This window comes from Squalius cephalus (genome assembly GCF_949319135.1).
Source record: "Squalius cephalus genome assembly, chromosome: 16".
In the NCBI taxonomy this organism is placed as follows: Eukaryota; Metazoa; Chordata; class Actinopteri; order Cypriniformes; family Leuciscidae; genus Squalius; species Squalius cephalus.
In genome coordinates, this window is record NC_137137.1 from 34,827,194 (window position 1) to 34,853,279 (window position 26,086).

General features: G+C 43.9%; 2 protein-coding genes across 2 annotated transcripts in view; both read right to left on the reverse strand.

The window, feature by feature from the left end:
• The window catches only part of LOC307173266 (interleukin-17 receptor C), a gene marked incomplete at its 5' end in the record, with an annotated part of 390,000 nt that overhangs the window by 286,736 nt on the left and 77,178 nt on the right, over window positions 1-26,086 (reverse strand). The window lies entirely within an intron of this gene.
• On the reverse strand, window positions 1,052-22,371 carry creld1b (cysteine-rich with EGF-like domains 1b). Its single transcript, XM_079896484.1, has 11 exons — window positions 22,228-22,371; window positions 20,148-20,270; window positions 9,547-9,629; window positions 9,288-9,398; window positions 8,875-8,966; window positions 7,488-7,667; window positions 7,310-7,405; window positions 4,128-4,211; window positions 3,963-4,058; window positions 3,741-3,881; window positions 1,052-1,714 (listed from the first exon to the last, which is right to left on the reverse strand). Exons 2-11 carry the CDS (start codon window positions 20,262-20,264, stop codon window positions 1,494-1,496), a joined length of 1,221 nt encoding a protein of 406 aa, XP_079752610.1. The 5' UTR covers window positions 20,265-20,270; window positions 22,228-22,371; the 3' UTR covers window positions 1,052-1,493.

The window sequence follows — 26,086 nt, forward strand, 5'->3', positions numbered from 1 at the left end:
ATATTATAAAAATAAATTAAAAAGAAGAAGAAAAAATTAGCAATCGCAACAAATAAATACAACTGAACAAAGATACGAATGAAATAAAACGTGTTTTAAGATTTTCAGTTACCGAATCTGTAATCAAATGTAAAATAACTGCACTTTATAAATAAAATATACATTACAAATTCAGTTACAAAAGTTATTTCGTGAAGAACGAGTGAATTTTCTCTTTGTCTTTTGTTGTTAGATTAGTGTTATTATAGAGACGGCAGCAGGAATATTAGTGCTGTCACTTTAAGAGCTGCACCGATCCAATATACTGATACACACACGGTTTAAAATCACATTGAAACCACTTTCTGTGAGTGCTTTGGATGTGTGTACAGCACAGAAAACAGTGTGCTAGTCATCTCGCGTTTGAATGGTTTAAAGTCATATTGAAATGCTCACAAAGGAATCGATAAGAGGAATCAAAATTTTAATTTTATAACAAGTATCCGATTCCTGACCTCAAGTATTTTCAATTCCCAACCCTACGCGTGACACATGTGTGTTGGTGGGGTCACGCGTGACACATGTGTGTTGGTGGGGTCACGCGTGACACATGTGTGTTGGTGGGGTCACGCGTGACACATGTGTGTTGGTGGGGTCACGCGTGACACATGTGTGTTGGTGGGGTCACGCGTGACACATGTGTGTTGGTGGGGGGTCACGCGTGACACATGTGTGTTGGTGGGGGGTCACGCGTGACACATGTGTGTTGGTGGGGTCACGCGTGACACATGTGTGTTGGTGGGGTCACGCGTGACACAGATGGCCAGAACCACCCCACTGTTTAAGGACTTTACATCCAGGTTGCACAGAACAGGCCATTTATGGCAATAAACGGAAACAAATGATAACAAACTGCTTTTTTTCACGTGTGACTTTCCCAAAAAAAAAAGTCATGAAAAGGTCATGAACTCCACCGACTCGTGGACGCGCTTCACAGAGCTGGACCAAGGCGAACATGTATAGTCAAAAATATATATTTATATATAATTTTTTCTGTAAATGACTGATGGTTTTGCTAGAGTAAGACCCTGGGGTCACGCTTTGAAGCCTAATGGCCGACGCTGAGCACCATTCACTCGCATTAGATCGTTTTCCTCCAAAACCTTCATTTCTCTTTGGCTGAGGAAAGACTCAGCACATCTTGGATGGCCTTGGAGTGAGTAAATAATCAGGAAATGTTTAGTATAGCCTGAACTATTCCTTTAATGTTGCGAGAGTGCCAATACGTCCATGCCAACATATGTACAGTCTTTGCACACGTCTCCATATCCCTCCGCTGTCTCGTAAACACAGCAGCAGCTGAACTGTTGAAACACAGTGTTGTAAAAGAGCTTTTCAGCAGCAGCGTCGTCATCATTACCCAGAAGCACGTCCTAAACGTCCCTGACTGACATGCGTTCCTCGAGCCACGACTGAACCCGGAGCTTCACGTTCCCCGTGGAGTCCCTCGATCATCAGCGGCCCTTCAGGATGCCGTCGAGCACGCGGTCCCCCTTCTCCGAGAGCCAGTATCCCGCCATCGCTGCCACGCCACCGATGAAGATGGCGGTGAACACCATGTCTCCTTTAGCGGCGAGAGTGGCGAGCGCACAGATCACCACGCCGAAGAACATCTGCTGGAGGACCAGCACCTCGTCATCCGTCATGTCATCAAACAAGCCCTTCTCTGGACCCGCTGAGACACACACACACAGAGCAGGTTATAGAGTGTGTGTTTCTGTACAGCTCACACTCGTCTAAAACAGTGGAAAACACTATACGCACAAGTCATCCTATATACACTGCAACAAATGCTTTTCTTACCTAGTATTTTTGTCTTGTTTCCAATCCAAATATCTAAAAATGCTTAAAATCAAGAAGCATTTACTAGATAAGTAAAATGACATAGGAAATTATTTCTTGTTTTCCGATAAAAAAAAGTAAGTGAGCTTAAAACAAGCAAAATGATCTGCCAATGGGGAAAGAACAATAATCTTGTTTTCCATTTATATTAAGTTTTTGTATTAAGTCTTTCCCTATTGGCAGATTCTTTTGCTTATTTTAAGCAAAAACGCAATTTTTTTTTAAAACAATATATAATTTCTTATGTCATTTTATTTATCAAGTACATACTTTTGATTTTAAGAATCTTTTGATATTTGGACTGGTAACAAGACAAAAATACTAAGCATTTTTTGCAGTGTATAACAGGCAAAATTAGGATTGTGCTTCCTTGTACTCAGGGCCTAAAACTAACTTTTTGCCGCACTGACCAACCGTTTTAGAAAATTTACCGGCCATGAATATTTTTTACCAGCCATTAAACTGTTTTTGCAAAATCAGGCAGTAATGACGGCAAAATTTTAGATACCAGTGAAAATTTACAATTCTCTATTCCAATTTTAAGACCACATCTAATACCACTAGCCTAATATAAATCAAAAACATTATTAAAAACAAGTAATCCTTCAGTAATAAAATAAGAACAAATATCACAAGCAAAAGCAGAAATAAATACAATATAACAAAGATACACTTTAAATAAACAGTGCTTTTCAGGTTTTTCAGGCAGTAGTTTTCAGGTACAGAAATTGAATAAAGTAAGCAAATGTAAAATAACACTGGATAGTCTTCACTGCATAAATTAAACATCCTTATTAATTAATCCTTATTAAAGTTAAAAAAGTTATTCAGCCAAGAGCAGTGAGTGATTTTTCTCAGTCCTTTGTTGTTTGATTAAAGGGGGGGTACCATGGTGTTTCATGTATTCAGAGTTGTTTACAGTGTTAAAGAGATGGATTCTCGTGTTAAACATGGGCAAAGTTTTAAAAAAATATTTTGGACGAATAACGGAGAATTTCTGTGCCGAAAATCTTACTTCCGGGTTGGTAGAAGTTTCGGCTGTTTTTTTTTCGACCGTGGATTTAATGACGTAGACCAGAATGGAACTCCTTATATGAGCAGTTCTCTCGGAAAAGCGCGCCCGCGCGCACGTCGACCAGAGGAGAGCGAGACCGCGCACATCAACGCGCTTCAACAGGAAATCATCGGCAGCCAGCGCTGGCGCTGCATAGGATTTGTTCAAGAATGTCTCCAAAAAAGTGTGTATTTGGATGTGAGGGAAAGCTTACCGTGTCCAGCTTTCCAAAGAACCCAGTGTTACAGGAACAGTGGATGCAGTTTGTTTTTCCGGGGCAGCAACGGAGTGTAGGAAGTGCGGTTGTGTGTTCTGGCCATTTCAGTGACGAATGTTTTATTAACAAGGCTCAGGTCGACGCTGGATTTGCAGATCGTTTGCTATTAAAACGTGGAGTGGTCCCAGTGATAAAAGACCCCATTCATGTAAGTACAACTGGATCAGATTTCTGTCTTTTGCTGGAAAGCTACCGCTTGACTCTATAGCTCCGCCTCCAGGACCTCGGCTTTTTCCGGAGAGAATCGGAAAGCTGTATTTTTCTTTTATAAATTTAATAAAACTAAACACTTTTTTGAGATATTAAGGATGCACTACTACTCTATAGGTACTCAAGATTAACATGAGATTAGGTGAAACTGTGCATGTTATGTACCCTTTAACTTTAAAAACAGACAGCAGGAATGTTAGGCCGCTGTCACTTTAAGAGCGAATGCACGGATCCAATATACTGATACTGACACACATGCATTTACTTTCTCAACTGAATGGCCTTAGGACACTGGGATTGAGTATGTGTTGCACTCACTAGGTGGCAGATTCTCCACACAAATGCTTTCCCGTCGGATGAATCCCTCGGCACACTCGCAGCGGAACGAGCCCTCCTCATTAACACACGCTTCATTGAGTCCAGGGCAGGCGATGGCTCTCTCCGCACACTCATCGATGTCTGGCGAGAGATTGTCATCATCTGATCAAACATCGTGTCAACAGAAGCACTGAATCTAAATACGCTTGGTAAAAGTCTTACCTAGGCACTTTGCCCCAGTGATTCTGAAGCCTCGAGAGCATTTCTTACAGCGAGCCGGTCCGCTCCCCATGCAGCCCACACACGCCTGATCACAACCTACACACACACTCATCAGTGCACACGCAAACACACCCCTGCATCACTGAGTGTTAGTGTGAGACTGACCTCTGCATTCATAAGAGCCGTCGGTGTTGAAGCAATACGTGTTCGAAGGACAGCGAGCCAACTCAGTGCCGCACTCGTCCACATCTGCAGACACACACACACACACACACACACACACACAGGGATAAAGAGCTGGGACTGAAACTGGTGACAGAAGGCAGAATGCAGCTTATATGGAAACATCTTGTTCAGCTGAAAATGATAAGATCATTATTTACTAATAATCACCCTCATGTTAGTTGTGTGTAATATACAATATTGACAAAAAATATATTTTATAATATCTAATATAATGAAACATATTTGCTTGAAGGAAATAGCTTTCATTTATATAATGTTTGAGTCATGTAGATAATGCACGGGTATGTGGTGTATTTACTGAAGTGCTGTCAGAAACTTTTGCATTTATTTGAACTTTGTATATATATTTTTTCTTCGTTCTTCTCCATTTGTTTCTTGAAAGGAGTTGAAAGCACTTTGGGCACATAGCCATGCCTTGGCTTGAGGACGACTTAAGAGTCGCCTGGTCCAAACTAAAGGCAGGAAGCGCTCACAGAGAGTGCTTGGAGGTCGCCTACTAGCTTGACCGATGCTAAGGCTAGCAGTAATGCAGTCTTGAGCAAGAGTGGCTTCAATTCGGCCGACTGTAGCTGCTCAAAAGGAGGCCCTTTGAGGGCCCTGAGGACCATTGGTAGGTCAATTGTAGGGGGGCGTGGCGGGTTGAGCCTCCTTGCTCCCCTCAGGAAGCGAACAATCATGTCGCTTTTCCCTAACGACAGGCCGGCCACTGGGGCATGGAAAGCTGCAATGGCCACCACGTAGACTTTGAGCGTGGATGGGATACGGCCCGCATCCAGTAGCTCTTGAAGAAATTAAAGTACCAGTAGTACTTCACATAATCCAGGGTCCTGGTTCAGACCTGAGCACCAGCTGGAGAACACAGACCACTTAAGGGCGTAGAGGCATCTCGTGGACGGAGCTCTAGCCTCACAAATGGTGCTTAGGACTCTCGCTGGGCCGTCTGAAAGCTCCCGTCGAGGGACCACACATGGAGGGCCCATAGTTTGGTACGGGGGTGCCAAATAGTCCTGTTCGGCTGGGAAAGGAGGTCTTCCCTCAGGGGTATCGGCCATGGGGCTGCTTTGAGCAGCTGCATCAACTCGGGGAACCAAGGTTGGGTTTGCCAGAGAGGGGCCACTAGAAGGAATACGTGTCTGCCTTCCCTGATCCTTCTGATGATGACCTGAGGGAGGAGCGTGACTGGGGGAAAAGCATAAAGGAGGCGGCTAGGCCACTCGTGGAAGGAGGAAGGAAATCCTCTGACTGGGGAACAGTGAGCTCTTGGCTATGTCGATTCTGAGTCCCAGGAAATCCAAATGGCTGAGGAGCACAGATCTGTGGGATCAGTCGTCGAGGTATTTCAGGATGAGCATTCCCTTCTGTGTCAGGGGGGGAAATGCTGCATCCATGCACTTCGTAAAAGTGTGTGGAGTCAGGGACAGTCCGAATGGTAGGACTGTATACTGGTAGGCCACTCCTTCGAATGGGAATCTCAAAAACAGTCTGTGATAGGGGGCTATTTGGATATGAAAGTATGCATCTTTCAGGTCCACAGATAAAAACCAATCCCCCGGGCGAGATCTAGGATGGGTCTGAGGCCGCCATCCTTTTTGGGAACAAGGAAGTAGTGACTGTATAGGCCTGACTCGCTGTTGGGTGGAGGAACCGTTTCCACAGCCCCTTTTGCCAATAAGATCATTACTTGCCCATGAGCAGGGTGGATTGCAAGCGAATTGAAGGGAGTAACCTTGTTCTATTGTGTTCAGAACCCATTGTGACACGCCAGGGATGGCTTTCCATGCCTCGACCCAGCTGGCTATGGGAATAGGAAATAGGCATGTCAAGAAAGGCGGTTCTATCCCCGTCCTTAATCTCGGTCAGATTAGGCCATAAGTGGCGTTCCAGCACCACTAAACTGGCCATAGCTCTCCTGATGGCCTGGGCGGTGGCATTCGTGGTGTGCAGGGCCAGGTCCGAGGCGCTGCGGAGGTCAGGAAATGCGACTGGGTCTGGGATCCCGCCTGGCCAGAGGACGAGTAAGCCCTGCAGGGTTGGGATGGGTGAGCCACCTTGGATTTCCATCCAATAGCAGTAGGTGGGCAAAGGTGCGCAGCCACAGCTTCCTCTGGGGGAGGGGGGGGCAGCTTCTTATATCCCTTTTCTACTGCGCTGTTGATGGTCACAGAGAGTGGCAGATGTGGAAGTGCATAAGCGGGATGAGTAGGGGGTGCGCCATGACTTTGTTAGTTCTTCGTGAACTTCGGGGAAGAACAGCGCAGATCTCTGGCGAGGGGCCTGTTGGCAGGAACCATTCGTCCAGGCGGCTGCGTGTGGGCTATTCGGGAGAAACCCAGTTGAGACCGAGCTCTTCAACAGCCGGTGTGAGCTCAATCACATCCAGTTGCTCAGCCCTCTGGCCCCGCTGTTTCTTTCTCCGAGGCTCATGGGTGGCGGAGCCATGCTCAGAAAAGAAAGCAATCCGAGAGCGGAGAGATGAGAGAGGCATTCTCTTGCTGTGCCTGTCCTCGTCATGCAGAGGTGCTCTGCATGTGCCACATCCGTGGCGCGACATTTGCATCAACATTGCTGCTCTTTTAGATAGAAATTTGCCTTTTAGGCGCTTCCCAGAGAGTGCAGGGAACCAGCATGAAAGCTCGCCACGCATTGATCAGCTGGGTGGAGAGCACGCTGGATCTGCTTCAGTTTGCTGGCTTGCTCACTGCTGGTTCTGTTTTCCTCTGCGAGGAAGGCTTTCTGTATATTCTGCGAGGTCCGAAGACCGTCGCTGAAGGAGATTAAATCTGAATAATATGGCGAAATGAGCTGCTTTTATAGGTAGTTGCCCCGCCCCTTCTGGTGGGCTCTGCACTCAGATCGGCGGGCTGTGCACCGATTGGTTTGCGCAGTTACGCCACTCCCACTGACCAGCCAATAGCGTGCGAGTAGTCTCTGCACTGTTATGCCTGTGATGTAGCACTGTGTGACTTTATAAATGGCTTCAGTATTCAGAGAAAAAGGAGTTTCCCATCGCGTCTGCAGACGCAATATGACTGACCGTTCGAAAGGGAACGTATTAGTGTGGAGAAGGCCTCAGATGTCTGAGGCTGTAGTGTGTAACTCACCCACACACTTGTTGCTGTGAAGGATCCATCCAGGCTTACAGTCCTGACATCTGTTTTCTTGAGGACCTTTGCACTTCTTACAGGAATAATGGCAAGCTACCACAAAAAAGACAGATCATACAATTAATCTCCTCATTTATGAGTTGCGTTTTCTCCCGTCCCTCGAGAGCCTGGTCACCTGAGCAGGGCGGCTGTGTGTGATTGGAGCTCTTCTCCCGGTAGTATCCGTCGGCACAGTCCTGACACAGAGCGCCGGAGTATCCCGGGTCACACACACACTCCCCGTCTCCCAGACGTGTGCCTTCACCTTCACAGCGGCCCAGACCTCCACACACTCCTGCAGGGCCGGAGGGGCACTCTACACACACGGGCACATGCATGCACATAACACACACACACACGCACAGTAACGCACAGAAACACACACACACAGAGACACACACACACACGCACACACACACAGACACACACACACACACACAGAGCATTAAGTATAAGAACAGGCTTCTCTATTGATATTTGTGTGTTTGACGTGACAAATACTGCAATACATGCACAGGCAAGCATGAAGCGTAACTGTAACTTTAGGAGTCAATATAAACCCAGACACTGTTTCTGTGGAAAATATGGGAAAGCTGATCAACCGGGTTGGTGCATTTGAGCAAATATTATATTATCTGAGTTTCCGTAAGACAGAGATACTCACATTACATGGCTTGGGGCCAATATTTCAGAGTCAAGTCACATTTATTTCTATAGCGCTTACAATACAGATTATTTCAGAGACTCTTTACAGTGATAAACAGGGAAAATAAGGGTTAATGCTGTAAAATTCATCGATTATGAAACAAATTCAGTTTTACCTATAAGCTCTACAGAAGACAATAGAGTTAATTATATATCATTCATGGAACTCTTTTTTTTTCCTGAAATATTTTAGTTGAATGTTAATTTTCATAACCAAGAAATAAAACGTTTTAAAACATTTAAAACATCTGAACATTCAGAAATAACGTTTCTATTTTACCTAAACATTCTTATAACATATTTCTGTTAGTTTGGTTATAGTAGTAGTAATAATAATGATTTATCTTCATTTGGCATTTAAATGTGCAACAACCTCAGCTACTTCTCAGATCAGGATCTGATTGTGAAAAAAGACTACTTTGATTTAGACTTTCCATTAATCAATCAATCAGCAATGTGTGTGTGTGCATGTGTGTGTGCATGTGTGTGTTTGATTGCATATGTGTGCGTGTGTGCGCATGTGAAAGCGTGTATGTGTGTGTAAGCGTGTGTGTGTGTGTGTGTGTGCATGTGTGAGTATGTGTGCATGTGTGTTTGTGTGTGTGCATGCATGTGTGTGCATGTGCGTGCGCATGTGTGCACATATGTATGTGTGCATGTGTGTGTGCGTGCGTGGGTGAGTGCGTGTGAGTGAGTTTGCGCATGTGTATGAGTGTGTAAATGAGTGAGTGTGCGTGTGCGTGTGTGCATGCATGTGTGTGCATGTGCGTGTGTATGTGAGTGCGCGTGTGTGTGTGTGGGCACGTGTGTGTGTTCACCTGCACATTCAGGCCCATAGTGTCCAGACGGGCAGCACAGTCGGAGCTCCTCGATGCACAGCCATTCGAACAGGTCTGGAGACTCTTGCTGTCTGTAACCTCACACACACACACACACACACTTTCTCATAGACACTTTCCACAACTCACAGCTACAAGCAGATGATTTACTCAATGCCTTCCGTTATAATGACAGGGAAAACTTCTCCTAGATTTGTCTCATTGAGCAATCAAACATCTTGCGTTCTTCACGCACACACTCCAGAAATACATCATGCACGTAGACAAGTGGTCTGGAACCGAAATCCACGAGTAAACAAGGTTTGAGTTAATCAACCGAGAGTTTGGGCTTTATGTGACGGTGAGTTAACCCTGTTTTGCACAAACACACACACACACACACACACTCTCACCTGTGAAACCACCACGTCTCCACCTGGTCCTCGATCTGCTCCAGCAGCCGGTTGCATTCAAAGTCAGATTTGTCACACACCGCCTCTATGATCTCTAACAGACGTGTCTCACTGCACACACACACACACACACACACACACACACACTTTTAGCCAAAAGCTGCGAGCCAAACATTTTGATCTTATACATCAAACCTCTGTTCTGAAACAACTTAACAAGCACCCGTTCCTCTTACAGCATGATGAGAAGCATCTTTACCTGCGTGTATATTTGGCCAGTTTCTCCTCTTCCCAAGCCGTATTCCCTCCTCCAAAATTCTTATTGGCTGTTCGCTCCAAGCCCTGAAACAACAGTCATACGCTTTATACAGATAATTATTGTACACCATTATAGCTAATAAATATTATACGCTATTATAGCTAAATATAGTTATGGTTAATGTTCTTCGTGTGAACGGGCCGTATCACTCAGTTCAGAAAAAGTTACACACATGCTCAATCAGGCTGGCCAATATATTTGCAAAGATTAAGCAAATGTGTGATTTTGATGATTTTAATGTTTCCTGAAAAAGCTGCATCATTAGATTGCAGACTCTTGCTTTTGCATGTGTTCATAATAGTATTTCTATTTTTTTTCTATTCATTTCTTTTCATTTTTTTTAAAAAAGTTTTCGTTAAAGCGTAACAAGCCATGAACCAAACCAATCTCACAACACTATAAACTTTCATTTGAAGCTAAAAAATTATTTGAAAATTGACCAAAAAAACACAAAGGTACAACACTGTGAACTTAACGACTTTAGTGAGAGAAAGAACTACAATCCCATGAAGCATTGCAAACAGCAATATATATATTTATATATACACAACATATTTTATAATTCACCCAAAATAGTTTTCAGAGTTTTAGTGTCAGTACTACATTAAGTAAGGGATAATGCACATCCAGACGGTTGTTATCTCAGAATAAACCCGACAGGGTGATCAGGCTCAGGTCTTCATCAGCCTGAAGGAGTTTATTCTGAGATAACACACACACACACACACACACACACACACACACACACACACACACCTGAAGGGGTTTATTCTGAGATCACACACACACACACACACACACCTGAAGGGGTTTATTCTGAGATAACACACACACACCTGAAGGGATTTATTCTGAGATAACACACACACACTAGAGGATGGATACCCGACCCGAGCCCGACGGGCCGGGCCGGGTTCAGACAGATATTTAGAAATTATGTTCGGGTTCGTGTCGGGTTTGGTCACATCAGCGCTATAGGCATTGAACATTTTAAATTTAAAACAGCTTATTATGTAGGTAGCCAATGTGCCTGATGCTTTCACTTGATGCAAACGTTCGTTTTTGTGATTAAAATACATGTAAAATATTACCATAACATCTGTCTTCCTGTGTGCGGAAATTTGTTTATGTAGCCGTGACAACGAAACACGTGCATGCGCGCCTGTGTTAAGTGCGCTTGTTGCTCCGTGTGCGCTGATGCACTCATCCTGTTGACATTTCCGAATGCCTTCCTACAGTTACTTAATAAAAGCGGGCTTTCCACACAAACAAACATACATGTGTCATTAGTATGAGAAAAAATGGGATTTTAACTGTCGGTCTCGGGTCGGGCTCGGACATAAATATATTTATGCCTGTCGGGCTCGGGTCGGGTTCGGACAGAAAAATTCGGCCCGATCCGCACTCTAACGCACACACACACACACACACACCCCTGAAGGGGATTTATTCTGAGATAACACACACACACACACACACACCCCTGAATGGGTTTTTTTCTGAGATAACACACACACACACACACACAACTGAAGGGGTTTATTCTGAGATAACACACACACACACGGCAGGATGTAAATTATCTTACACGGCTTCTTACATGGCTACTTCCACAAATTAATAATTAGACAGAGAATATTGATTTGAGTTGAAATATTTTATTAGCTCTTTAAACGCAAAGATTCCGTGGAGAGAGCAGTTTCAGCGGCAAGATCAGATTACAGTCACACACACACCTGGATGAAGCGCTCAGTGAGTTACAGTCAGATGACAGTCACACACACCTGGATGAAGCAGTCAGTGAGTTACAGTCAGATGACAGTCACACACACCTGGATGAAGCAGTCAGTGAGTTACAGTCAGATGACAGTCACACACACCTGGATGAAGCTGTCAGTGAGTTACAGTCAGATGACAGTCACACACACACCTGGATGAAGCGCTCAGTGAGTTACAGTCAGATGACAGTCACACACACCTGGATGAAGCGCTCAGTGAGTTACAGTCAGATGACAGTCACACACACCTGGATGAAGCGCTCAGTGAGTTACAGTCAGATGACAGTCACACACACCTGGATGAAGCAGTCAGTGAGTTACAGTCAGATGACAGTCACACACACACCTGGATGAAGCAGTCAGTGAGTTACAGTCAGATGACAGTCACACACACACACCTGGATGAAGCGCTCAGTGAGTTACAGTCAGATGACAGTCACACACACACCTGGATGAAGCGCTCAGTGAGTTACAGTCAGATGACAGTCACACACACACACACACACACACACACACAGACCTGGATGAAGCAGTCAGTGAGTTACAGTCAGATGACAGTCACACACACCTGGATGAAGCAGTCAGTGAGTTACAGTCAGATGACAGTCACACACACACCTGGATGAAGCGCTCAGTGAGTTACAGTCAGATGACAGTCACACACACCTGGATGAAGCGCTCAGTGAGTTACAGTCAGATGACAGTCACACACACCTGGATGAAGCGCTCAGTGAGTTACAGTCAGATGACAGTCACACACACCTGGATGAAGCAGTCAGTGAGATACAGTCAGATGACAGTCACACACACACACCTGGATGAAGCGCTCAGTGAGTTACAGTCAGATGACAGTCACACACACACCTGGATGAAGCGCTCAGTGAGTTACAGTCAGATGACAGTCACACACACACACACACACACAGACCTGGATGAAGTGCTCAGTGAGTTACAGTCAGATGACAGTCACTCTCACACACACACACACACACACACACACACACCTTGATGAAGCGCTCGGTGAGTTACAGTCAGATGAAACGCTCAGTGAGTTACAGTCAGATGACAGTCACACACACACACACACACACACACACACACACACACACACACACCTGGATGAAGCGCTCGGTGAGTTACAGTCAGATGAAGCGTTCAGTGAGATACAGTCAGATGACAGTCACACACACACACACACACACACACACACACACACACACACACACACACACACACACACACACACACACACCTGGATGAAGCGCTCGGTGAGTTACAGTCAGATGAAGCGTTCAGTGAGTTACAGTCAGATGACAGTCACACACACACACACACACACACACACACACACACACACACACCTGGATGAAGCGCTCGGTGAGTTACAGTCAGATGAAGCGTTCAGTGAGATACAGTCAGATGACAGTCACACACACACCTGGATGAAGCGCTCAGTGAGTTACAGTCAGATGACAGTCACACACACACCTGGATGAAGCGCTCAGTGAGATACAGTCAGATGACAGTCACACACACACACACCTGGATGAAGCGCTCAGTGAGTTACAGTCAGATGACAGTCACACACACACCTGGATGAAACGCTCAGTGAGTTACAGTCAGATGACAGTCACACACACACACACACACACACACACACACACCTTGATGAAGCGCTCGGTGAGTTACAGTCAGATGAAGCGTTCAGTGAGTTACAGTCAGATGACAGTCACACACACCTAGATGAAGCAGTCAGTGAGTTACAGTCAGATGACAGTCACACACACACCTGGATGAAGCGCTCAGTGAGTTACAGTCAGATGACAGTCACACACACACCTGGATGAAGCGTTCAGTGAGATACAGTCAGATGACAGTCACACACACACACCTGGATGAAGCGCTCAGTGAGTTACAGTCAGATGACAGTCACACACACACCTGGATGAAACGCTCAGTGAGTTACAGTCAGATGACAGTCACACACACACACACACACACACACACACACCTTGATGAAGCGCTCGGTGAGTTACAGTCAGATGAAGCGTTCAGTGAGATACAGTCAGATGACAGTCACACACACACACCTGGATGAAGCGCTCAGTGAGTTACAGTCAGATGACAGTCACACACACCTGGATGAAGCAGTCAGTGAGTTACAGTCAGATGACAGTCACACACACCTGGATGAAGCGCTCAGTGAGTTACAGTCAGATGACAGTCACACACACACCTGGATGAAGCGCTCAGTGAGTTACAGTCAGATGACAGTCACACACACACACACACACACACACACACACACACACACAGACCTGGATGAAGTGCTCAGTGAGTTACAGTCAGATGACAGTCACTCTCACACACACACACACACACACACACACACACACACCTTGATGAAGCGCTCGGTGAGTTACAGTCAGATGAAACGCTCAGTGAGTTACAGTCAGATGACAGTCACACACACACACACACACACCCACACACACCTTGATGAAGCGCTCGGTGAGTTACAGTCAGATGAAGCGTTCAGTGAGATACAGTCAGATGACAGTCACACACACACACCTGGATGAAGCGCTCAGTGAGTTACAGTCAGATGACAGTCACACACACACCTGGATGAAGCGTTCAGTGAGATACAGTCAGATGACAGTCACACACACACACCTGGATGAAGCGCTCAGTGAGTTACAGTCAGATGACAGTCACACACACACCTGGATGAAGCGCTCAGTGAGTTACAGTCAGATGACAGTCACACACACACACCTGGATGAAGCGCTCAGTGAGTTACAGTCAGATGACAGTCACACACACACCTGGATGAAACGCTCAGTGAGTTACAGTCAGATGACAGTCACACACACACACACACACACACACACACACACACACCTTGATGAAGCGCTCGGTGAGTTACAGTCAGATGAAGCGCTCAGTGAGTTACAGTCAGATGACAGTCACACACACACCTGGATGAAGCGCTCAGTGAGTTACAGTCAGATGACAGTCACACACACACACACACAGACCTGGATGAAGCGCTCAGTGAGTTACAGTCAGATGACAGTCACTCTCACACACACACACACACACACACACACACACCTTGATGAAGCGCTCGGTGAGTTACAGTCAGATGACAGTCACACACACCTGGATGAAGCGCTCAGTGAGTTACAGTCAGATGACAGTCACACACACCTGGATGAAGCGCTCAGTGAGTTACAGTCAGATGACAGTCACACACACACCTGGATGAAGCGCTCAGTGAGTTACAGTCAGATGACAGTCACACACACCTGGATGAAGCGCTCAGTGAGTTACAGTCAGATGACAGTCACACACACCTGGATGAAGCGCTCAGTGAGTTACAGTCAGATGACAGTCACACACACACCTGGATGAAGCGCTCAGTGAGTTACAGTCAGATGACAGTCACACACACACCTGGATGAAGCGCTCAGTGAGTTACAGTCAGATGACAGTCACACACACACACACACAGACCTGGATGAAGCGCTCAGTGAGTTACAGTCAGATGACAGTCACTCTCACACACACACACACACACACACACACACACACACACACACCTTGATGAAGCGCTCGGTGAGTTACAGTCAGATGACAGTCACACACACCTGGATGAAGCGCTCAGTGAGTTACAGTCAGATGACAGTCACACACACCTGGATGAAGCGCTCAGTGAGTTACAGTCAGATGACAGTCACACACACACCTGGATGAAGCGCTCAGTGAGTTACAGTCAGATGACAGTCACACACACCTGGATGAAGCGCTCAGTGAGTTACAGTCAGATGACAGTCACACACACCTGGATGAAGCGCTCAGTGAGTTACAGTCAGATGACAGTCACACACACACCTGGATGAAGCGCTCAGTGAGTTACAGTCAGATGACAGTCACACACACACCTGGATGAAGCGCTCAGTGAGTTACAGTCAGATGACAGTCACACACACCTGGATGAAGCGCTCAGTGAGTTACAGTCAGATGACAGTCACACACACCTGGATGAAGCGCTCATAGAGATACAGTCAGATGACAGTCACACACACCTGGATGAAGCGTTCAGTGAGTTACAGTCAGATGACAGTCACACACACCTGGATGAAGCGTTCAGTGAGATACAGTCAGATGACAGTCACACACACCTGGATGAAGCGCTCGGTGAGTTACAGTCAGATGACAGTCACACACACCTGGATGAAGCACTCAGTGAGTTACAGTCAGATGACAGTCACACACACCTGGATGAAGCACTCAGTGAGTTACAGTCAGATGACAGTCACACACACACCTGGATGAAGCGCTCAGTGAGTTAAGGCCCTTTCACACCGGATGCGTAACGAAAAAGCGAAACGAAAAAGCGAATAGTTCGTGTGCGAATAGTTCGCATCAAAACCATTCACATCAGCCGCGACGTGAATTTGCGACGTCTGTGACGTTCAGAGAGCTTCAACATTCCAAAACTTTCGCGCGAATCGCGCCGACAGCTGAGAAAACATGGACACTTCATCATCATCATCATCATCATCCAGTGAAGACGAGCTTTTCATTTTATTTAAAAGACAGAAAAGAAGGTTTTGGGTGCACCCAATCTTACAGAACAGAGAGTCTGAAGGGGAGTATGCTTATGTGCACAGTTTTGTTTTGTTTTTTGCGTCTTCAACAGTGCGTTTTGTAATGTAACTACACATTACATGTAACACACGAAGTAAGTAAGTTAAAAATCATTCGACTAGAAACTGTAGATATCACACAAAGAATGTATAGTATAGCCTACTAAAAGCAGCCCTAAATAGTCTCACTGCATTTTGTTACGTGTTCAAAGTAAACACGGTCTCTGTCTCTATCTTTGACGATAATAGTGTTAGCTTTCTATCCCAAATGTAGTTTGGTCTGCTAGCCTACACAGCACAGGACTATACAACGACTAAAACTATCACACAACACACTCACAGTCGTGATAACCGGTTGGTTGGCAATGCTACGCCACACATTGTCTTTCAAATCATTGTTCTTGTAGTATGTGATTGGCTGAAGCCTATTCTGTCGCCGCAAAAGTAAAAAAAAATCGACATCGAAGCGAAAAAAATAAAAGTCGTTTTTTCGCCTCAGCACATTCGCGTTCGGTGTGGAAGCGCTCATTACACAAACAGCTGATCAAAAAATAAACCCATCGCGCGAATTATTCGTGCGTCAAAATCGCGTCCAGTGTGAAAGGGCCTTTAGTCAGATGACAGTCACACACACCTGGATGAAGCTCTCAGTGAGTTACAGTCAGATGAGAGTCACACACACACCTGGATGAAGCGCTCAGTGAGTTACAGTCAGATGACAGTCACACACACACCTGGATGAAGCGCTCAGTGAGTTACAGTCAGATGACAGTCACACACACCTGGATGAAGCGCTCGGTGAGTTACAGTCAGATGAAGCGCTCAGTGAGTTACAGTCAGATGACAGTCACACACACCTGGATGAAGCGTTCAGTGAGATACAGTCAGATGACAGTCACACACACCTGGATGAAGCGCTCGGTGAGTTACAGTCAGATGACAGTCACACACACCTTGATGAAGCGCTCGGTGAGTTACAGTCAGATGACAGTCACACACACCTGGATGAAGCGCTTGGTGAGTTACAGTCAGATGAAGCGCTCAGTGAGTTACAGTCAGATGACAGTCACACACACCTGGATGAAGCGTTCAGTGAGTTACAGTCAGATGACAGTCACACACACCTGGATGAAGCGCTCGGTGAGTTACAGTCAGATGAAGTGCTCAGTGAGTTACAGTCAGATGACAGTCACACACACCTGGATGAAGCGCTCGGTGAGTTACAGTCAGATGAAGCGCTCAGTGAGTTACAGTCAGATGACAGTCACACACACCTGGATGAAGCGTTCAGTGAGTTACAGTCAGATGACAGTCACACACACCTGGATGAAGCGCTCGGTGAGTTACAGTCAGATGAAGCGCTCAGTGAGTTACAGTCAGATGACAGTCACACACACCTGGATGAAGCGTTCAGTGAGTTACAGTCAGATGACAGTCACACACACCTGGATGAAGCGCTCGGTGAGTTACAGTCAGATGAAGTGCTCAGTGAGTTACAGTCAGATGACAGTCACACACACCTGGATGAAGCGTTCAGTGAGTTACAGTCAGATGACAGTCACACACACCTGGATGAAGCGCTCGGTGAGTTACAGTCAGATGAAGTGCTCAGTGAGTTACAGTCAGATGACACACACACACAAACACACACACACATACACACACACACACACACACACACCTGGATGAAGCGCTCAAAGAGTTACAGTCAGATGACAGTCACACACACCTGGATGAAGCGCTCAGTGAGTTACAGTCAGATGACAGTCTCACACACACACACACACACACACACACACCTGGATGAAGCGCTCAAAGAGTTAGTCAGATGACAGTCACACACACCTGGATGAAGCGCTCAGTGAGTTACAGTCAGATGACAGTCTCACACACACACACACACACACACACCTGGATGAAGCGCTCAGTGAGTTACAGTCAGATGACAGTCACACACACCTGGATGAAGCGCTCAGTGAGGTACAGTCAGATGACAGTCACACACACCTGGATGAAGCGTTCAGTGAGATACAGTCAGATGACAGTCACACACACACACACCTGGATGAAGCGCTCAGTGAGTTACAGTCAGATGACAGTCACACACACACCTGGATGAAGCGCTCAAAGAGTTAGTCAGATGACAGTCACACACACCTGGATGAAGCGCTCAGTGAGTTACAGTCAGATGACAGTCTCACACACACACACACACACACACACACACACACACACACACCTGGATGAAGCGCTCAGTGAGTTACAGTCAGATGACAGTCACACACACCTGGATGAAGCGTTCAGTGAGATACAGTCAGATGACAGTCACACACACACACACCTGGATGAAGCGCTCAGTGAGTTACAGTCAGATGACAGTCACACACACCTGGATGAAGCGCTCAGTGAGGTACAGTCAGATGACAGTCACACACACCTGGATGAAGCGTTCAGTGAGATACAGTCAGATGACAGTCACACACACACACACCTGGATAAAGCGCTCAGTGAGTTACAGTCAGATGACAGTCACACACACCTGGATGAAGCGGTCAGTGAATTACAGTCAGATGACAGTCACACACACCTGGATGAAGCGTTCAGTGAGATACAGTCAGATGACAGTCACACACACCTGGATGAAGCGCTCGATGAGTTACAGTCAGATGACAGTCACACACACACCTGGATGAAGCGCTCGATGAGTTACAGTCAGATGACAGTCACACACACCTGGATGAAGCGCTCAGTGAGTTACAGTCAGATGACAGTCACACACACCTGGATGAAGCAGTCAGTGAGTTACAGTCAGATGACAGTCACACACACCTGGATGAAGCGCTCAGTGAGGTACAGTCAGATGACAGTCACACACACCTGGATGAAGCGTTCAGTGAGATACAGTCAGATGACAGTCACACACACCTGGATGAAGCGCTCAGTGAGGTACAGTCAGATGACAGTCACACACACCTGGATGAAGCGTTCAGTGAGATACAGTCAGATGACAGTCACACACACCTGGATGAAGCGCTCGGTGAGTTACAGTCAGATGACAGTCACACACACCTGGATGAAGCGTTCAGTGAGTTACAGTCAGATGACAGTCACACACACCTTGATGAAGCGCTCGGTGAGTTACAGTCAGATGAAGCGCTCAGTGAGTTACAGTCAGATGACAGTCACACACACACCTGGATGAAGCGCTCAGTGAGTTACAGTCAGATGACAGTCACACACACCTGGATGAAGCACTCAGTGAGTTACAGTCAGATGACAGTCAGTCACTCACTCACTCACACACACACACACACACACACACACACACACACACACCTGGATGAAGCGCTCAGTGAGTTACAGTCAGATGACAGTCACACACACCTGGATGAAGCGCTCAGTGAGTTACAGTCAGATGACAGTCACACACACACCTTGATGAAGCGCTCAGTGAGTTACAGTCAGATGACAGTCACACACACCTGGATGAAGCGCTCAGTGAGTTACAGTCAGATGACAGTCACACACACCTGGATGAAGCGCTCAGTGAGTTACAGTCAGATGACAGTCACACACACCTGGATGAAGCGCTCAGTGAGTTACAGTCAGATGACAGTCACACACACACCTGGATGAAGCGCTCAGTGAGTTACAGTCAGATGACAGTCACACACACCTGGATGAAGCAGTCAGTGAGTTACAGTCAGATGACAGTCACACACACACCTGGATGAAGCGCTCAGTGAGTTGCAGTCAGATGACAGTCACACACACACACCTGGATGAAGCACTCAGTGAGTTTCAGTCAGATGACAGTCACACACACCTGGATGAAGCAGTCAGTGAGTTACAGTCAGATGACAGTCACACACACCTGGATGAAGCACTCAGTGAGTTACAGTCAGATGACAGTCACACACACACACACACACACACACACACACCTGGATAAAGCGCTCAGTGAGTTACAGTCAGATGACAGTCACACACACCTGGATGAAGCAGTCAGTGAGTTACAGTCAGATGACAGTCACACACACCTGGATGAAGCGCTCAGTGAGTTACAGTCAGATGACAGTCACACACACACACACACACACACACACACCTGGATGAAGCGCTCAGTGAGTTTGCGGCAGGTCTGACAGGGAGCGGTTCTCACGGTCCCCACCGACAGCAGAGAGCAGAGCACCAGCACCGACACCAGGGGCCAGGACCACCACATCCCGACCTGCACACACACACACACACACACACACTGCTGCATTACATAAGCTCATGGAGAAAAGCATATCTTCAAGGAAGCTGGTGTTCAGAATCATTCATCTCATGGTAAAAGTTGTTTATGGTTCTTTGTTTTAATGTTTTGCACACAAAGGTTCCAGCTCCTCCATGACGTTTCCAGTAGTGTGTGTTTACTGGATAAGGACTTTTAAAGGGGACCTATTATGCTGCTTTTTACCAGATGTAATAAGTCTCAGGTGTCCCCAGAATGTGTCTGTGAAGTTTCAGCTCAAAATCCTCCCCAGATCATTTGTTACACCATGTAAATGCCCAATTTAGAGTGGAAGCAAAAACATGCTGATTTTGTGCATGTATCTTTAAATGCAAATGAGCAGCTGCTCCGCCCCCTATCAAGAAGAGGGCGGAGCCTTTACAGCTCATGCTTCGGATAATCTGCCAAAAACTAAATCATCTGTTTGGTTTTGATTATAAACTCATGATATTGCAGTTCTTAATCATCATTTGAAGTTTATTATCTGCATGTGTTTTAAATAGAGATAAACAATATATTGGCCACCATATCGGTATCGGCTGATTTTTCTGTATTTCCTTCCCGAGTTATAGCATGTCAAACAAGAAAGATATGCAAAATCATGATAAAAATGATATCTTTTTTTTTATCTTTTATTTTTCTCGGCATGAGAATGTCCAAATGTAATGTAATTTATATTATCTAAAAATGTGAAAGGTGTTCTATAAAATGATACCTACCTTTTGACTCTCCCTGCTATAGTTTTGGAGTTATGAGTCTTTAGTTTTGTAAAACCATTCAAACGCAACAAATCAAAAGAAACTGCACTGACTGTGAATGTCCTGTTTATGTTTTGCACGTATCAAGTTCTTTTTTGCACTGGAACGAATAATAACACACACAGTTATGCCAAAATGTCCATTTTGTTTAGTATCCTCATAAGAGCTGTCTCAAATGAGTTCAATAAAGTCTTAAATTAACGTAAATAGTTGTGAGAAAATGAGACGTGTGTGAGATATATATTTAAGAGAAGATAAATGTGTCATTTATATATAAAGTATTTATATTTATATATGGTAAATGGTCAATTATATTTATATATATAAATTATATATATACAGTATATAATGTACATGCAAATATGTGTGTGTATTTATATATACAAAATAATTATACTAAGTACACACACATATATTATGTAAACACAAAGTTTTATTTTGGGTGCGATTTATCGCGATGAATCGTTTCACAGCCCTATTCACAATTCATATCATTTCAAAGCAGCTTTCCAAAAAAAATTATTGTTTCCATGTTGCAATTTAGGAAGTATTCTGTTCTCAGCCAGAGATGAGTGTGTGAAAGTAACGTCCATATGACAGTGATATACAGATATAATATAGCAGCTGATGTCATGTATTCAGTTAAACAGGGTTGGGCAGCAATTACAGCTTGAGCTTGCAATAATTACAATATAAGGGTAATATTTCTAATATGACATGACATAACCATATTATCATTTGTGCAAGGCAGTCTCAGCTTAAGAACAGCTTTTATAAACACGTTTATATATATATATTAGATGTTTAATCGTTAGATTGTCTGGCTCTTCTGCACTGAATCTCAGCCTTTGACTGTGAGCATCAGTTCCTCTTCCGGTCTGATTGAGCTCATCTTCAGTCGAGTGATGCTGATGCTGCATGAATGTAGGCCACTGACTGACTGAGAGTTCATATATTCATGCAACATAACAGCTCAACTCTTAAAATCAACGATGCCGTTCATTGCATTGCTCGCCAACACTAGATTGATCAAATTACAACAATGTTTCTCCGGCGACGCGACCAGACTGAAACATTGTTGCATTCACCAGCTCTTTCATTTGAATACTGACGCAAGATGCTTTCATGTTTTATGTTCTGTAGCCTATACTCACTTCACACGGTTGCGCTTGGGTGGTAAACAGCCTCCAAGTCTTTCCACAGAAACCCGTCTTCAGGGTGTGTTTTAGGAGCCGTGATATCGCTATATTAAACACCTCCACCTCCGGCGGCCCCGCTCGCTCTTCTAGTTCATTCTGTGAGCGATGCTGCAGCTGAGCGCAAAAGTCCCGCCTCCTCCCGTGAACAGCCAATCAGAATTAAAGAAGGATTCTGTGCGCCAATCACAGACCGCCGTGTGCCAAGATGAAAGGTGTGGATCGCGTGTCGTCATAGCCCCGCCTTAATCATGTTACAATACAAAGCACATCTTACATTTTCTTTCTTTTTTTTAATAAATATATTTGCGTTTGATTGGTATTAATAAACAATTCAAAATGATTTAATCAAAGAACGTTTTTACATTTTTATAGCGAAGTCTGTTGTTGGTCTTACATTTTTTGTCTTTTTTATAACGCCAAGGCTATGTGTTGCTTTTTGTCTTTTTTTATATATTTGATATTTTCTTCTTTTTTTTTCTTTATATATATATATGTATATATAGAAAGCAAAAGTCCTGCCATATGTTTATTCCACCCATGTACTCAGCCAGCTGATTGCTAATTAGTTATATCTCCTGGCTGAAAAAAAAAATTATATATATATGTGTGTGTGTGTGTGTGTGTGTGTGTGTGAAACGCGGTTTACAAATAAACTTGTTACTGAAGGCCCTGACTGAAACCCCACGGTACGCTACTATATATATATATATATATATATATATATATATATATATATATACTGTATATAACAGAATATTTTGTATCGCTCCTTTTCATGTGTGCGCCTCACAGTGCAATTTTAAACCTGGTCAAAAAATAATAATTCACAATATGTTAAACATTAGTGTACAAAAACAATAGGGGGCAAGTTGTCACACTTTTTTACTGTATATAGACACACAACTTAAAACCAGAAAAAAAGTATTGAAAAACAGACAAATCATTCATGCAACCGGACATCTGACTGAAAACCTTACAGTTACGGCTTATATAAGAGATATAGCTTATTATCTTCTGAGTTACTCTTATATAGCCTTAGTGCCTTTACAGTATATGGTATGGAAATGTAATTGTACAAGTCAAAAGAAGAAAGTGGCTTCTCTCACAAACTTGCCCTTCTCTTACATTTGTCTTTACAGTTCAATGTGTAGGAGTGCAAAAGTCTGTCTTCAGGTTTTCCTTGTGTAAAACAAGCTCTGGTCCATCCGGCAGACTCTGAGCATATTTACATGTCATACAATATACATTTTTACACATCAATGTCAGACTGAGTTCATTGTACAATGACAAATACATGATTCTGATTGTGATTCAGCCCCGGTGGCTGTATCTGTAACTCTGACAACACTTCTGATCAGTAAATGTTCTGCAGAATCTATTTCACATGAACACGCCTCTAAACAACATTTATTTACATGCGTGTCACACGGTTTCTTCCCGTCTAAAGGTCACATTAGCAACATTCAGGCAAGATTTTGCAGGAAAAAAAGCTCCATTACATCATTAACACAGCCCTGCATCATGAAAATGCAAAATGTAATGCAAATATGATGCAAATGTATATATATATATATATATATGCATGTATGTATCAGTATAGTATATATGCATGTATATATCAGGAAGTATTGCAAATTTGCAGTCTGCGTCAAAAAACAAGGCTGAGAATTGAAACAAAATGGCTCAGAGAAAGATGGGAATCATGTCTTGTGGCAGTTTTTCTGGTGATTATGGGACAATAGAAACCTTATTCACCTTGCAAACTGTTGAAAGCAAAAATGCTACAAAATGCACATATTTTTTGAGAAAGTGTGACGTGCTAAAGCAAAACAGGCACTATTTCTGGAATCAGCACCCCAAAATGAGTGAGAAACAAGTACAGGGCTCGACATCAAGCCTTGTCATGTGTCCTTCAGACAAGTAAATTGGTCATTCACTTGTCCGAGTAAAACAGTTATTAAAGTTAAATAAGTGTAAAATGGTGTAAAAATTATTTATTCTGAAGAATAAGCATTTATTCTCATCAGTGTTCAATAAGCTTTGACATTTTTAAATCTGCTTATTTGTGATATTTACCACAAGGTCATTCACCATTGATTGATTACATTAATAATTGCAAAAAAAAATTGTATCATCAGTTTTCTGAAATTGTATGTTTAAATATCCAAATGAGGCGCTATCTAATTAAATATGCACTAATTTGCATACATTTCTAGAACAAAAATCTGAACGTTGGATAAAGTCATGTTCAAAATTCTTGTTTATTTTTTTTGATATATTAGAGTCAAAGGTTTTTACAGAGGGGATTTTGGATATCTCTATTTATCACTCCACAAATCAGAAAATACTGTCAACAGCCAAAAATCAATACATTTTCGCCATTTTGTTAGGAAAAAAATGTTGTATAAAATCAGGAAAATTATATACGAACAAACCCTTCTGTAAAAACCTTCAGAATATAGATAAGAATAAAACTGTAAAGTTTGGTGAATCTTAATTTTACTGAAGTGGAGATTTCTGGCTCAATGTAGGAGGAAAAACTCAGCCTTTAAAGATATATACTGTAATTGAAATCTACAGACGCAAATAGATAAAGTGCTCTAAAAGATACAGCTAATAGTGTATTTTGGATGTTTTCTGTCCACTATAGTCTGAAAAGACACTTTATGAAAAGCCAAAATGCCCAAAATCTCAAAATTGACAGATACATGAAACCACGTGTCTGGCCTTAAAAGGGGTATCTTCATCTTTCATTCCAAATTCTTATATTTGATCAATAATTTCAATTAGAATATTAAGACACAATAGGGCAGTTAGCAATCAAATTAAACCATTTACACTGAAAAATTACAACTGTATTAAATAATGTTATGAGATTGTTTTAAATATTTTTTGAAAATAAAATAAGAGACGTGAAACTAAACCGCCAGTAGATGGCGGCAGATGACCATCTTAATGTGTGAGTCACTGAGCCATTCATTCAGACGATTCGTTCAACCAAATGATTCATTCAAGAATGAGGCAATTGTTTATGAATGGGTCATTGAATCTTTGACTCAACCGATTCGTTCAAAACTCTGAATCAATTCGTTCAAAACTCTGAAAACTCTGAATCTTTGTTTGGAACTATTTTCGCTGCTGAAACGGAAACAAAAACAGTCAATAAAATCAGAAACATTCTCGCATTTTTTTGTTTCCCTAGTTGTTTTTTGTCGCTGAAGTTTTAATCAGGCTAATTATCCAGTTGGGCAAGTAAAATTCTCTTTAATTGCCCCTTCAAGAAATCCATTTGTCCCGGACAAGTGGACAAGCTTTAATGTCGAGCCCCTGAAGTATTGGATTTCATTCAGCAAATATGATGCAAGGCGGTGAATTATTAATAGTGTTGAAATGTGACTTTCAAAACAAGATTTATGTTGGTGAAGCCGTGAATCTGAAAATGAGCAGAACTGAGAACTTTTTCACCCTTATGCAAAATGGCAAACCATGCAGATTCCTATTGAAATGATTTCGCCAAGCAACATAGTGTCGTCCCAGATCCGGCCCACATCTGGGGCGTGTGGAATCCATGTGTACCAGATGTGGCCCGGATCTGGGCCGACGCTATGTTGCTGTCGGGGAAACGTGACCGTACCTTACAAGGTTCTTGGTCAGGATGAGGCTCGGCGTGCACCAGACCTCATGCCGTTTAAGTCTGGCTAAGATTACTTTAGATCCAAAATTAGTAAGAAACAAGTATTGGGTTTCATTCAGCAAATACGATGCAGGGCTGTGAATTATTAATAGTGTCAAAAGAAGTGACTTTCAGACCAAG

What these genes read in the sequence shown, in the direction of transcription:
- creld1b (XM_079896484.1), bottom strand. Translation starts at nt 20,264, where the DNA reads ATGTGGTGGTCCTGGCCCCTGGTGTCGGTGCTGGTGCTCTGCTCTCTG. An exon ending in CTGGCCAAATATACACGCAG is followed by an intron (nt 9,399 to 9,546) that starts GTAAAGATGCTT and finishes GTGTGTGTGCAG; the next exon opens with TGAGACACGTCTGTTAGAGA. An exon ending in CTATGGGCCTGAATGTGCAG is followed by an intron (nt 7,668 to 8,874) that starts GTGAACACACAC and finishes CCGTGTGTGTAG; the next exon opens with AGTGCCCCTCCGGCCCTGCA.